Raw genomic sequence first — 13036 nt, forward strand, 5'->3', positions numbered from 1 at the left:
TGTCCCTGAGCACATTCTTACTCTCCACATCTCTTTACATCCTACCAAGGCCAGGCCCATAGCCAGAGCCACCCTACAGATTTTTTGGATCCCATCCTTTAGAATAACAACCCATGTTTAGTGACTGCCCAGCATTGTGTCCATAAATGCTTCCCAGGTATTTTGCCCTTTAATCCTCACATTACCACAGGCACTATATCAGGATGTATTTAGCTTCAAGCATAAGAAAACCCTGGCTGGAACAACCTTAAATATAAGAACATTTTGTTACAAGATTTCTTTTCCTTCAGTGCCCATGGTTCCTGGTCACGCCACTCTGAAGAATGAAGAGGTAGACCAGGCAAAGAGTGGTGGGCAGCAAAGCAGTTTATTGAACTATAGTACAAAGCTCCCAACAAAAGAGGGGACACAACAGGGATGCCACCGGAGTTTCTAAGTCTAGGGGTTGCCTGTCATCCAATCAGGTTTTTGTCATCTATCACGTGGGAAAGGGTGGAGGGCTCCTTCCAGCGTTGTGTAAAATCCTTTTAATGGTGGTTTCCTCCAAGTGGGGTGAGGGGGCCCTGTCCCTGCCTGCTTTTCTTCCAACTATCCTTCATTAATTGTATTATCTAACAATTGAAATCCAAAGGTAGGGTGACAGAGGACATTTTGCTCAATGACATCATCAAGGTTCCAGCTGTCCTCCCTGTCAGCAGGATACTATTGATGGTTCCTCTCATTGTCCACAAGAGGGCTGCCAGAGGCAAGCGCTGCCGCAAAACCTCCTTGATCACATCTAACCGGAGAGGGGAGGAGGTGGGGAGCTCTCCACTCAAGTATGGAATATAAATCCTTTCCTGACATTTGATTAGGTTGCATGATCATTCCTGAGCCTGGAGTAGTCACTAAGTATCTGTCCTTCTGGCCAATCAGAACTCCCTTTTTGAAACTAGGGAGGAGGGACCCACAAAAACATAGTTCTATTGGAAGAAAAACAGTGAAATGTAGGCAAAACAAACAAACAAACATATATATGTATATATATATATATATATATATATATATATATACACACACCTAACTTCTATATAGTTATAGGTAGTTAGGATTAGATGAGAAAACTAATGCACTGAGAGATTAGGAACTTGCTGAAGATCATAGAGCCATTTAGTGGTAGAGCTAGAATGTAAATACATGTAGTCTCACTCCAGTATTTGAGATACTAACTTCTACATTATTAATATGTGAGTTGTGCCCATACAGAAATCTCTGGTGAAATAGATTTAGAGATCAGAATCACAGTCCCAAGAAGGCAGAATGTTAATTTGATAACTCTTAGTATGAAACTCAGTTGAGGGAGAAAACAGTCTTTGTGCAATTGTCTTAAAAAAAAAAAAGTTTCCCTCTACTTTTTGAGCCATTAATCTTCCAATTATCAATTAGGAAGTAAGCATAATATTCCCTTTGAGAATAGTATGATTGGTTTTCTTCCAGCCAGACTCATGAGTGTTTTTCTACCATGATCCTGATCTTACCATTTGTTTATAACTGGCCCAAAACCATGAAATTAACAAATCTTGTTGGTTTTAAAATATATTCCAAGTTCAACCACTTCCTAGCACTTCCACCTAGCACTTTCACCAGTGCCCCTGGAGTCCAGGGCACTGTCTTCTCTCACCTACAATAGCTTCATCGTGAGACACAGTTTGCTGGAGAAGCTCTAACAGGAAGAATTCAAGTGAGGACATGTTTAGCTTGCATTAATCTTGGCTAGAGAGATCCAAGTGTGAATTTGGCATCCAGGAAAGTTCTGGAAATCTTACTATCGATTTATTCATACCTTAGGGGGACTTCAGGATCTTTTGCTCCCAGAACACCCTGTCACCATCCCCAAACTTCTAGCAATCAGGGACAATGACCTGGGGACCTAAGGTTCAGACCTGGGCTGCCTAGGTGCCTACTTCACCAGGCAGTTGGAGTGGAACCAGTTTCTGTCTCCATCTAGACCCTCCCCTCCACACACACACATTTCTTCTCTCATTCGTCTGCCTTTTAAGATCCAGGGGAAGGCTGGGGAAGGTCCCTTCTTTTCTAGAAACGCTTGTCTTCCTTCAACCCAGACCAGCCTGGCCAGGCTCCAGGTGTGAGAGCAGCAGCTTGTGGAAGAGCTGTCTTTTCTGTTTCACACTCCAGAGCTGGGCAGCATCTCTGGGAGCCAGCACAGGTGGCCGCTCATGGCAGTTCCGCAGATCACAATGTGGGGCTAGCTCAAAGCCCCTCCTGGGCCAGATAAGCTTATCCAAAGGAATGAAGAGAGCACAGAGGCTTTACACACTGGGTCACTTATTTTATTGGACATCTTCACCTGTTGAACACTTTCTTACATTTGGAAGACATGTCTCAGACATATGCCTCAGAAGGTCTGAGAGGAACAAGACTGGGTCACAAATCCAAACTTCTCCCAATGCCATTTCTCACCAAAGCCAAAACTTGCCCTCGCTTGCTAATTGCCCAGGGAGGGTATCAGTCCTTTATTACTAATAGAGCGAGATCTAAGGGAATCTAGCATAAGCTCCCATTTGGAATGGGAAGCCTGGGAAAGCCTCAGAGAGGGTCCCGCCCACCCTGGCAGGCAGACTTGGACCTGGCAAACAGCTGTGTGCTGGGGGAGGCGGCCAGGTCGTGCTTGGTCAGGGGCCGGCTCTCGACTAGCTGCAGCATCTTGAGGCCTATGAAGACAGTGCCCTGGTGAGGCAGGGCTCACAACTGGGACCCCCGGGGCAGGCCAGGACTCCCAAAGAGACATCAAGGCGTGTTACCCCAACCCAGGCCTTCCCTGGCTGCCCCATCCACACACCTCCCTGCCCCTTCCTGTAACTGACAGCAGACCACAAAGATGGCTGGGAAGGCACCCTTGAAGAGGTTGGATTTCCAGCCACCCCAGCGATTCCTGAAGAAACCAAGATGCCACGCAGCTCCACAGTTCAGCCAAGGGCACCTACCTTGGGCCTGCTGGTCAGAGTCCCAGCTCCCGAAGCTCTAGATCAAACCGAACAGCCACCGCCTTGCCTTAGGCGGTCCAACTACAGGGACCCGGGTGTGGCCTGTGGCTGTGAACCAACTTTCCAGCTGAATCAGGGTGTGGCTGTGCACCTCGAAGCAGTGAAGGTCTGTGTCAAGGTGGCCTGCCACCAGAGGAGGGACTCATGAACCTCCACCCCTGGGGGGAGGGGGTGCTGGCAGGGGCTGCTCTGTGACAGATGGGGGTGGGAAAGTTGGAAACCGGGGAGAACGTGTGGGCAACGGCCACGTACCAAAGATGCGCTCCTCCTGGTCCACTTCCATGTAAAATACCAGTGGAAGGTAAAAGTTCTCTGATACAGTGCACCACGGTTTCTCGCTGCAAGGCCTCCTTTCCATGTCCTGAATCGCTCCTACCTGATTCAGAATAGAGGCAAGCTCAAACACCGTCAAAAAAGAACTCGGGGGGCGCCTGGGTGGCTCAGATGGTTAAGCGTCTGCCTTTGGCTCAGGTCATGATCCCGGGGTCCTGGGATCGAGCCCCGCATCGGGCTCCTGGCTCGGCCGGGAGTCTGCTTCTCCCTCTCCCTCTGCCTCTCCCACTGCTCATGCTCTCTCTCTCTCTGTATCTCTGTGTCTCAAATGAATAAATAAAATCTTTAAAAAAATAAAAATTAAAAAAAAAAAAAAAAAAGAACTCGGAAGAAGTCAGGGTAGGCCCGGGATCTGTGCTAAATATTGGCATCTGAACAACCCCACATCTTAGAGGGGTGGCCTCTGCCTACAGATCCTTTCAATAAAATCCATTCCAAGTAATTGTCTAATCTGAACTTAATCCTTTCATGCCAAATTGAATCATCTCATCAGTGCTTGCCTCTCTGATGCCCAAGAATCCAAAATTATCTTCATTTCTAATTTCAAAAGATTTTGGAGCAGACCTAGTGGGCATGAGCCAAGGCAGGGATTGAGGGACGGAAAGTAGTGGAACAGGCAGGTTCCAAAATGGCCTCCCTAGATTTGGACAGGCACTGTTTTAGTTTGTTCACACCACAAAATGTTATCGACCAGGGTGGTTTAAAAACAAGAGCACTTGGGGCACCTGGGTGGCTCAGTCTGGGTGAGCATCTGCCTCCAGCTTAGGTCATGATCTCAGGGTCCTGGGATTGAGCCCTTCATCGGGCTCCCTGCTCAGTGGGGAGTCTGCTTCTCCCTCTCACTCTCCCTCTGTGCTCTCTCTCTCAGATGAACAAAAAATCTTCAAATAAATAAATAAGAAGCACTTATTTCTCGCAGTTCTGGAGGCTGGGAAGGCCAAGATCATGGCACTAGCAGATTTGGTATGTGGTGAGGTCCTCCTGGTTGGCAGAGAACCTCCTTCTTGCTGTGTCCTTACAAGGCTGCATGTCTGAAGGGGCGCTAAGCTTTCTGAGCCTCTTTTACAAGGACACTAATCACGTTAATGAGGAGGAACCCTCCCAAAGCCTCACCTCCTGATACCATCACCTTGGGGGTTAGGAATTCAATATGTGAATTGGGGGGGCATGCAAACATTCAAACCATAGCAGTTACTACCAGGCAGCCAATGACGACACACGCGTAGTCAAAGTTGAGCTTCTTTGATGTGCTCCTTCAGGAGAGGCAATAAGCCAGGGACATGAAGCCTCTTTAAGGGAAGAGTTGTGGGGAGCCTATTACAGGATTTGGCTGGGTGATTCTAAGGACTGTTTAGGGGAGCAGAAGCCAGTTTTGCAAGAAGGGGGCAATTTGGTGGTTATCTTGGCAGTTTTTATGTAGGAGGCAGGGAGATTAGTGTGGTCCTGACTGAAGAGTGTCTTTGTCTCTGGCTTTAAACGTAGTTACAGAGTAAATGGTCTTAATGGCCTTTCTACATCTTGTTGCATCACAATTGCTGAGTGGTCTTCACTGCAAAGTAAAGTATTCTGCAAGAGTTGTTTGTGTGTGGTAGGGAACATTAGAGTTTACCTGCCAACTTCCAGCTGCAAGTTCCTAGGTCTGTTTTTTGTTTTTGTTTTTGTTTTTTTACTTTTCAATCTCCCCTTTTGGCCAAAGGACATTGGCCAGCCCTGAGGACATTCATCTGCATGGTTCAGATCCACACAATCATCAGAATCCATTGATCACAGGCTATTTGGAGAACACTGTCCACATTTGCACTGCAGTTAGTCTCACATGAGCCTTTTGTTGCAAAATGAGAATCTGAACCGTTTAAAAACAGAATGACTGCACAGTTGCATTTAGGATACGTGGGTCAACTAGAATACGTAATTACTGGAAACAAAGTGATCATTAGTCCTATTTTTTTTTTTAAGATTTTATTTATTTATTTGACAGAGAAAGACACAGCGAAAGAGGGAACACAAACGGGGAGTGGGAGAGGGAGAAGCAGACTCCCTGCCGAGCAGGGAGCCCGATGCGGGACTCGATCCAGGGACTCCAGGATCATGACCTGAGCCGAAGGCAGTCGCTTAACCAACTGAGCCACCCAGGCGCCCCGATCATTAGTCCTATTAATAGGTTGCCAAGGAAAGAGCCAAAACCGGGCCATGAAATCAGGTCCCCAAATCCACCTGAATCTGTTCTACAGAGCCAGATAGTCATTCTTTTCACTTAACTACAAACGGTTCTGCCTAACCAGGAGTGTTTTAGGTAGGTGCTGCAAGCAGTGTTTGCTATGAAACAGAGTTCTTACCTAGCCAAGAAACCAAAGGCTATTTAATCATCCACAACCACCATTTAATTTAAATTTTAACTAGTTTGTTGGGCCTCCAGAGCAGAGGTAGTGTCATTTGCGACTTCTGCTAGGGTCAAAGACAAATTGTGTACCAGCTTTTCTTGCTGTATTATTCCTACTATTGGAATTCGAGCACCCTGAGCATAGATGAAGAGGGGGTCAGTTCTCTCTCCTGAGAGCTCTCCTGAATAGCCCATGCTTCCCTTGTTTTAGGTCTCTGAGTATCTTTCTCAGAGAAACAGTTTCCTATAGGAGAAGATGTTATAAATATTGCAGATTCTCTAAAAGTTACTCCCTGTACACAAGATAAGTTTATGTAATAAGGTGCACATAAAACATAGTAGTTCACTGTCACACAAATTGAATGGGGAGTACAAGTATCATTGATCCCAATGAAAGCAGGAAAATCATTAGTCCCCTGATATGTAAAGATTCCTTGAGTAGAGGCTGGGGAATCACTGAAGATAACAGACTAATACAGCAAAGACAGCCTCAATATTTGTGTCTATTCCTGTAAGCTTGCTTCTTGAGTCAGCATAAGTATTTTGTAATAAGCATAAGTATTTTGGGTTCAGTGTCCAATTTTGATAGAACTGAAGGTTAGGATTTAATACTGTGAGGAAGATTCAAATTCCAGAAGAGACGTGCAGAAGAAAATCTATCCTTTTTTTTTTTTTTAAGATTTTATTTATTTTTTGACAGAGAGAGAGACAGCGAGAGGGGAACCAAGCGGGGGGGTGGGGGAGGGAGAAGCAGGCTTCCCGCGGAGCAGGGAGCCCGGTGCGGGGCTCTATCCCAGGACCCTGGGATCATGACCTGAGTCGAAGGCAGACTCTTTTTTTTTTTTTTTAAGATTTTATTTATTTATTTGACAGACAGAGACAGCAAGAGAGGGAACACAAGCAAGGGGAGTGGGACAGGGAGAAGCACACCCCCCGCTGAGCAGGGAGCCCAATATGGGGCTCGATGTGGGGCTCGATCCCAGGACCCTGGGATCATGACCTGAGCTGAAGTCAGACGCTTAACGACTGAGCCACCCAGGCGCCCCAGAAAATCTATCTTTTGAAGTGTTAAAGGAACAGCTATTAAATTTTGTTAGTCAGATCAGGTAGAGAATGACAAATGCATTAATCAGTTAGATTTAGAACAATAGCTATAGTCTGAAAACACACACACATACATAAGAGAGTTTTGCCTTTCCTCAAGTGGCAGAGAAATATTAGAGGATTAAGATTAAAAATGTAGATATGTGGGGGTGCCTGGGTGGCTCAGTCAGTTAAGCATCCGACTCTTGATCTCAGCTCAGGTCTTGATTTCAGGGTCCTGACTTCAAGCCCTGTGTTGGGCTCCTTGCCGGGTGTGGCTCCTACTTAAAAAAAAAAAAAAAAAGGGAGCTTTGTTAAAGAATTAAGAAATTTTTTGGCTCACCTCTAGGGGGCACCAAAGTACAATGATCAGTAGAGCAAAATGAAAAAAGGAGGGCAGAGAGATAAAAAAATGTATCTTGTTTTATTGCCTTGGGTTGAGAGAGCTTGTTTGGAGGTTCTAGCAGGGGAGCGCAGCTACTCGTATACCCTTGACCGAAGAACGGTCCTCCTCTATCGGGGAAGGTCGTCCTCTTCGACCGAGCGCGCAGCTTCGGGAGGGACGCACATGGAGCGGTGAGGGAGGAAGGGGACACCCGCCTAGCCAGCCAGATCAGCCGAATCAACCCTGGCGATCAATGGGGTGACAGATGTCGCAGCCACATCGCCCTCACATCCTATTGCCTTGGGTTGAAGCTCTCCACATCATCATTGGCTTGATCTGAAGTTCTTGGTTTGGTAGTCTTCCTCCAAAGATCAGTTATTCCTGGAGGATATGTAAGAATCCTTTATGATTTCCCAGTGAAATCCTTTCAGTTGAGGCCACAGGTAAGGTTTCGATTTTTGCAAGTTTAGTCTCTTTCAAAACACTAAATCTCCGGGCGCCTGGGTGGCTCAGTTGGTTAAGCGACTGCCTTCGGCTCAGGTCATGATCTTGGAGTCCCTGGATCGAGTCCCGCATCGGGCTCCCTGCCCGGCGGGGAGTCTGCTCCCTCTGGCCCTCCCCCCTCTCATGTGCTCTCTCTTTCTCATTCTCTCTGTCTCAAATAAATAAATAAAATCTTTAAAAAAAAAAAAAAAACACTAAATCTCCAAGTTTCCAATCATGCAGAGGCTGTTTGGGTGGATATTTGGGGAAGACTGTTTATACTTACTGATGATAAAGCTGGGCACAGCAAATGAATCTTTTGTAATATTTAGAATTGTAAGCTTGCAGTCATAAATTATTAGATTACGACTTTCCTGAGGTTCCTGGTACGGTCTTTTCATAAAGGACATTTTGCAGCTGCTCTTTAGTAACAACCACAGTGAAATGTGTACCCCACATCACCAAAGAAATTAGTTACATTTCCTTAGATCCAGAATAACAATCAAGCAATTTACCATCAGAACTTTGGCTATCCATCCTGACAATAAATAATTGCCAGCACATACACCATTACTGGGGCCAACTGTTTTGGTCAATGCTTGTTTAGCATAGGGGTAAGCTAAGGTATTTCCTTGGAATTCTGGGTCATCACACCTTGAAGTAGCCTTCTTCAGATGGCCAAATATATATTTCTCAGATATATTTGGTCTTCATCCACAGTTCCTAAAAATGCTTCAGAACCGTAAAAATGAAATGGGTGTCTTGTTATTAATGAAGGTGACTTTTGGACCCCATCCAAGGGCAGGTTCTAGTTGCCAGGAAGACCAACCATGTGATTGAAAGAGTTGGAACTTTCAATCCCACCCCCTCCATCTGGACCCTCTGGGAAGGGAAAAGGGGCTAAAGGTTAAATCAGCCAATGTCAGCGATTTAGCCAATTATGACTATGTGATGACGCCTCCATAAAAACCCAAGGGGACAGCTTTTTGGTCCTTTTTTTTCCCTGACAGCCTCCACACTTGGGGAGCCAGAAAGTTCCCACATGCTACTGAGCCAGGCCTTAAGTTCCATGAGAACAGAATCTCCTTGGTTAAGGATCTCACCCTATGTATCTCTTCATCTGGCTGTTGATTTGTACTCTTTATCATATCCTTTAATAAACTGGTAAATGTAGTAAGTGTTTCCCTGAGTTCTGTGAGCCACTCTAGCAAATTAATCAAACCTAAGGAGGATGTCTTTGGAACCTCCAGTCTGTAGGAGGCCTGTCAGAAGCACAGGTAACAGCCTGGGGCTTGCTACTGGCATCTGAAGGGGGTGGGAATCAGGGACAGTCTGGTGAGACTGAGTCCTTAACCTGTGGGATCTGATGCTATCTCCTGGTGGATACATCAGAACTGAGTTGATTGGACACCCTGCTGGTGTCCAAGAATTGTGTTGTATGTGGGGGAACCCACCCCCACACAGAGATTGGAATTGGGTCCAGGAACTCTAAAAGAGTCACCAGTCTGCAGAATTTTCTTTTTTAAAATCAATGTGTTGACAGTTATTGTGTCAATCTATATAATGAACAAGGGTTGGGTTTTTTTTCACTTTAGAAGTACTTAATCATTTTATTATAATTAAGCTAGAAAAACTCAGCTTTTATTTTGATTTGTCAGTTTTTATATTCTAATTTGGTAACCAAAAAGATTCATGTCTGAGTTACTAAAAATTTAAGAATGTCAAGCAAACCTGAATATTTCTGTTCTTTCTGGGTGCCTGGGTGGCTCAGTCAGTTAACCATCCGCCTTCAGCTCAGGTCATGATCTCAGGGTCCTGGGATCAGGCCCCTCATCTGGCTCCCTGCTCAGCAGGGAGTCTGCTTCTCCCTGTGCCCTTCCTCGTGCTCTCTCTGTCTCAAGGAAATAAATAAAATCTTTAAATATATATATATATATATAATGTTCTTTCCTTTATAAACCAAAAGAGCAAAAAGAAAAGAAAAGGTATCTTAGAAGTTTGATTATTTTGGATTTGGGGCCTGAATTTTAGGGGAAAAAAAATAAGAAGTTACTTAAACAAGAGTGCTAGTGGTTGAAATAGTAGGAAATGTATGGATTTGAGGTGTATTTTGAAGATAGAGCCAGCAGGATTTTCTAACTTTATGATTTTAGGCAAGTGGCTAAAAAAAAAATTTTTTTTTTGAGACTGAGCACTGCCCTCCTGTTTTTCCACTCCTGCAGCAGCTGCAAAGTGAGTCTGCCCCCGCCCCGCCCCCCGCACACCCCCTCAGCCTAGAGGGGGGCTCAGCACCCTGAAGGGATGTGTGTAGGGTGGAGACGGCCAGCTACGACCAGCTGGGGGCCCTGGAAAACCTCTCATACACCCCCACCCCCACCCCCTGCTTGCGCCGCCGGCTTCAAGTCCAAGAGCCGAGGCGGGCCGCGCAGAGAAAGTCCTGGAGACAGACCCGCACCACCTCCTGGGCCTCCCTCCACCTAAGACGGACAGACTGGTGGCGGGGTTATCTTTGCTGTGCCTACTTACTTGAATCCGCCCCCCAGATTTTCTTCTTGATACACTTGGGTTGTGGTGTGCCAGCCTTAAAAATAAAAGAGCCAGGGGCGCCTGGGTGGCTCAGTGGTTAAGCGTCTGCCTTCGGCTCGGGTCATGATCCCAGGGCCCTGGGATCCAGCCCCGCGTCGGGCTCCCTGCTCAGCGGGAAGCCTGCTTCTCCCTCTCTACTCCCCCTGCTGTGTTCCTGCTCTCGCTATCTCTCTCTCTGTCAAATAAATAAATAAAATCTTTAAAAAAAAATTTAAAAAAAAATAAAATAAAAGAGCCAGTTATTATCCTCCTACTTGCTGCGGGTTCTGTAGGCTGCAAGGGGTGGTACCTGGGTGTGAGCTCCCGCGTTGTCTTCCCCCTCCATTCCAAAAGAGGTTTCCTGTATTTATTTTCTCAGGTGGGAGGAGACTGAAGCCGGGGGAGGGAGCCCCGGGAGCCTGTTGTGAATCTCCGGCAAAAGCGCCGGACACAGCGCCGGAGACGAAGTCCGCACTGTCCCCGTCTTCTCGTTCCTTCTTGCCTCCTCTCCTCCGTCCCCCGTGCCCGATCACAATCTCTCCCCTCTCACACCTCTGTCCCCCGCACCTTCCTCCCATCTTAAGCACGCACAGGGTTTCGTTCTCCTCCTGGAGAGGATTGCCTTTCCTCAGAGCAAAGGGGTGGGGTGAAGAAAGAAGGCTAGAGCACACCCTCCGCGGAAATTAGCGTAAGTACAGCAGCTACATTGAATAAGCGTCAACCTGCTCGCCGTCGCCGGCGGAGGGGAAGCCTCAAGTTTCACGTGATCTCCTTGCAAGAGACTTCAACTCTCGCTTAATTCCTTCAAATGGGACAAAATTATCCAACAGTCCAGACCACCTTCAAGTGCTTAATTGCTTTTGCTTTTAAGTGCAACCATCTGACTTTTCCTGTTTCCTTCTGTCCTGTGAGCCTATTTGATGTTGCACGTCGGTGTTAATGATGTGTTCGTTCCTGAACTTTTGAGGGGTTTCTTTAAAAATAGATTATTACTTTCCTGAGGTTCCCTGGTATGGCCTTTATTTGGGGGGAGGGGTCGGCAAAAGATTTTTCAAAACATTTGTAGGTATTATCAGGAGGCTTCAATTTCTACTTTGAGAAAGTTAACCTTCTAGTTAGCTTTGTACACATGTTGATATTCACCTTCTCAAATATCAGCCCTTTGGTGAGTAAAGCAACTGTTTCGCTTTTGCGGTGAGGAAAAAAAAAGATCAGATTCAATGTAGAAAAATTATTTGAAAAAAATCAATTTTTTCATGCAAAATTACACAAATAATATTATCCTAGGTACCAGGATAGGACCAGAAACAGGAGTCAGATAACTGTGCAGTTGATTATCCAATGCCAATAATGCATAATCTTCATTATCTCATTTTAGAGCAATAAAAAAAAGGTAAAAGTTGCAAATATAACCTGAAATTATCACTTTTATTTAATATAGTCATGTGAGTGTGCCTAAGGAGAAGGACAGGATACCTAATGCTCTTGGGTTTGCCTGTCTCCTAATAGATGTGGACTCACAGCAAGATAGGCACGGCTGAAGCCAGAAGTGTCAATTTTCTGATTGCACAGTTTTTTAAAAACAGGAAAATATGTTTAACAAACATGCATTCAAAAGAAATATGGTTTCTACCACATCCCCTTCCGGAGGTTCCTTATCATGGACAAATAGACAATCTATGAGAAACAGCTTCAAATTTATGGGTTTCATCTAATATGACTTCTCAGGTTCCCAGATCATTCAGGGAAGTCCATTTCTTATTCAGTATCTCTAGCGCTCTGCCAATCTCTGGCTGACAATAGAAACATTTTCAACTCCTAGATGACTTCAAAATATAGAAAAAGAATCCTGTAGTAATGATGTGAGTAGCTCCTAATATCAATTGAACTCCAGATGAGTAGACTAATCATAATAATCTCATTTCCCTTGCCAGTGATCCACTTAGAATATGGCACAAGTCCTAATTTTGAAATGAGGTAAAGCCGAAGAGGCTTCCAGGATAGGTTTTCCCACTTCTGAAAAGAGACACAAAAAAGACTTTGTCCCTCCTCTTCTCTTGGTTGGGACTGGACATGATTCGGGAAAGAGCTACAAGCATCTTGCTACCAGCCTGAAGATGAAGCCAACGCCAGTATGAAGTGGGAGGGGAGGAATACACAGAAACTGAATCTGAGCCCTGACCTGCTATCCCTGGACTTACTGTTATTGGCAGTTTCCCATTTGAATTTACATATGTGGTTTCCCACCAGTTTTATTGAAGTATGACTGATGAATAAAAGTTGCATGTATTTAACTGTAGGATTTTATTTTTTTGTTATTCAATAGATATTTATTGATTCAATATTTTGCATATATTTAACTGTATGATTTGATTTTGTATGGTTTTTTTTAAAGATTTTATTTATTCATTTGACAGAGAGAAAGAGGCAGGAGAGAGGGAACACAAGCAGGGGGAGTGGGAGAGGGAGAAGCAGGCTTCCCGCGGAGCAGGGAGCCTGATGCAGGGCTCGATCCCAGGACCCTGGGATCATGACCTGAGCCGAAGGCAGACACCTAACGACTGAGCCACCCAGACGCCCCTGATTTTGTATATTATTCAATAGATATTTATTGATTCCAAAGTAAGGGCACTTTGCAGAACATTGGAACCTATGGATAGTTCCTGCAATTGAAGGACCTTATTACACTCCAGCGGATAACCTTGAAAAGCATCTGGAAATGTCTTTTTTTTTTTTTAAGATTTTAATTATTTATTTGAGAGA

General features: G+C 45.2%; 1 protein-coding gene across 1 annotated transcript; it reads right to left on the reverse strand.

Annotated features, from left to right (window-relative positions):
- Positions 1-3021: 3021 nt before the first annotated feature.
- Positions 3022-5138, reverse strand: KHDC1L (KH domain containing 1 like). The gene is made up of 5 exons (XM_034990938.1): positions 4987-5138; positions 4576-4630; positions 4459-4493; positions 3297-3382; positions 3022-3167 (listed from the first exon to the last, which is right to left on the reverse strand). Exons 1-5 carry the CDS (start codon positions 5136-5138, stop codon positions 3022-3024), a joined length of 474 nt encoding a protein of 157 aa, XP_034846829.1.
- Between the last annotated feature and the right edge of the window lie 7898 nt (positions 5139-13036).

The sequence above is a fragment of the Mirounga leonina genome, unplaced genomic scaffold, assembly GCF_011800145.1.
Source record: "Mirounga leonina isolate KUSES-001 unplaced genomic scaffold, KU_Mleo_1.0 Mir_53, whole genome shotgun sequence".
Taxonomy (NCBI): Eukaryota; Metazoa; Chordata; class Mammalia; order Carnivora; family Phocidae; genus Mirounga; species Mirounga leonina.